General features: G+C 48.7%; 1 protein-coding gene across 1 annotated transcript; it reads right to left on the bottom strand.

Annotated features, from left to right (window-relative positions):
* Positions 1-547: 547 nt before the first annotated feature.
* On the bottom strand, positions 548-1,033 carry LOC119308896 (protein P21-like). Its single transcript, XM_037585057.1, has one exon. The coding sequence runs from the start codon at positions 1,031-1,033 to the stop codon at positions 548-550; it is 486 nt and encodes a 161-aa protein (XP_037440954.1).

Below are 1,033 nucleotides of genomic sequence, written 5' to 3'. Positions count from 1 at the left end.
GACATATTTGCTTTAATATCCTTTATTTATGGTCATTGAACTTGGTCCTGCATTCAGATTATTAATCAGTGTTTAGGCACTGCAGCAGTACTTTGTTTATGGGCCGGTGGCCCAGCTCGCTACCGTTAGACACCTGTTAGACACGGCGAGCGTCACATAAGATGTCTCGTAGACAAACCGAGGCAACGAGCGTTATATTGGAAATACGAGATTCACGGTTAGCTACTATCTTCAGAAAAGGCAACTAAACTTGGGTAGGCCCTAGGCCTATAGCCAATGCCTTGTTTCATATACTCCCACCGATTTATATTAATTGTTGCTGATTTAACATGGATTAAAGAGAGAAGTATGTTCGTCCTCGAATCAAAGAACTTGACTATTCTATCCTCACAAAAGAAATAAAATGTTGTCAAACAAATTTTCTCAATAAAGTTTTTCAATATAATTTTTTTGTCGAATCATCAGTCATCATTATTTCCATTATTACATTGGAAACACTATTACATTACAGACTTAACCATCGAATTAAATTGAATCCCAATCGCCTCTATGGGCAGAAGGTGACTTGGTAGTCTAATCGGACGTGGCAGGTGAAGGTGCTGCTCTTCTCGTAGGCGTAGCTGTAGGCGTCCGGACAGTGCCCCTTGAAGAAGCGCGAGTAGTCCGTCGGCCCACAGGTCGACGGCGTAAGCGGCAGCGTGCAGCAGTACTGGGCGGTGCCGAACTTGATGCACGCACTCACACAGCATCCGTCCACTTTCAGCTCCGACGGGCACTTTGCGTTGATGTCCGCGGCACAGCTCATCACGTGATAACTGCTGCCGACAGGCCCAAAGCTCATGGGCACGTTGAATCCGTCGACGAGGGAGATGTTATAGAAGTCAGGGCTGCCGCCTTTACCCAGCGTGTACTCGGCGAGCGTCGCGGGTGGCTTCCCACCGGCGGCACAGGACAGCACGCCACCGCAATTGCCCGTGATGCACGACCCGCGGCCGCTCGAATCGAAGTTGCAGCCGGTGCGCCCCAAATCCAT

The sequence above is a fragment of the Triticum dicoccoides genome, chromosome 5B, assembly GCF_002162155.2.
Source record: "Triticum dicoccoides isolate Atlit2015 ecotype Zavitan chromosome 5B, WEW_v2.0, whole genome shotgun sequence".
NCBI classification, from domain to species: domain Eukaryota; kingdom Viridiplantae; phylum Streptophyta; class Magnoliopsida; order Poales; family Poaceae; genus Triticum; species Triticum dicoccoides.
The sequence above is the reverse complement of the archived record's forward strand: the minus strand, read 5'-3'. Positions and strand labels throughout refer to the sequence as shown.

Bases quoted from the DNA above. Each gene is read 5' to 3' on its own strand.
- LOC119308896 (XM_037585057.1), bottom strand. From the start codon at position 1,033: ATGGATTTGGGGCGCACCGGCTGCAACTTCGATTCGAGCGGCCGCGGG.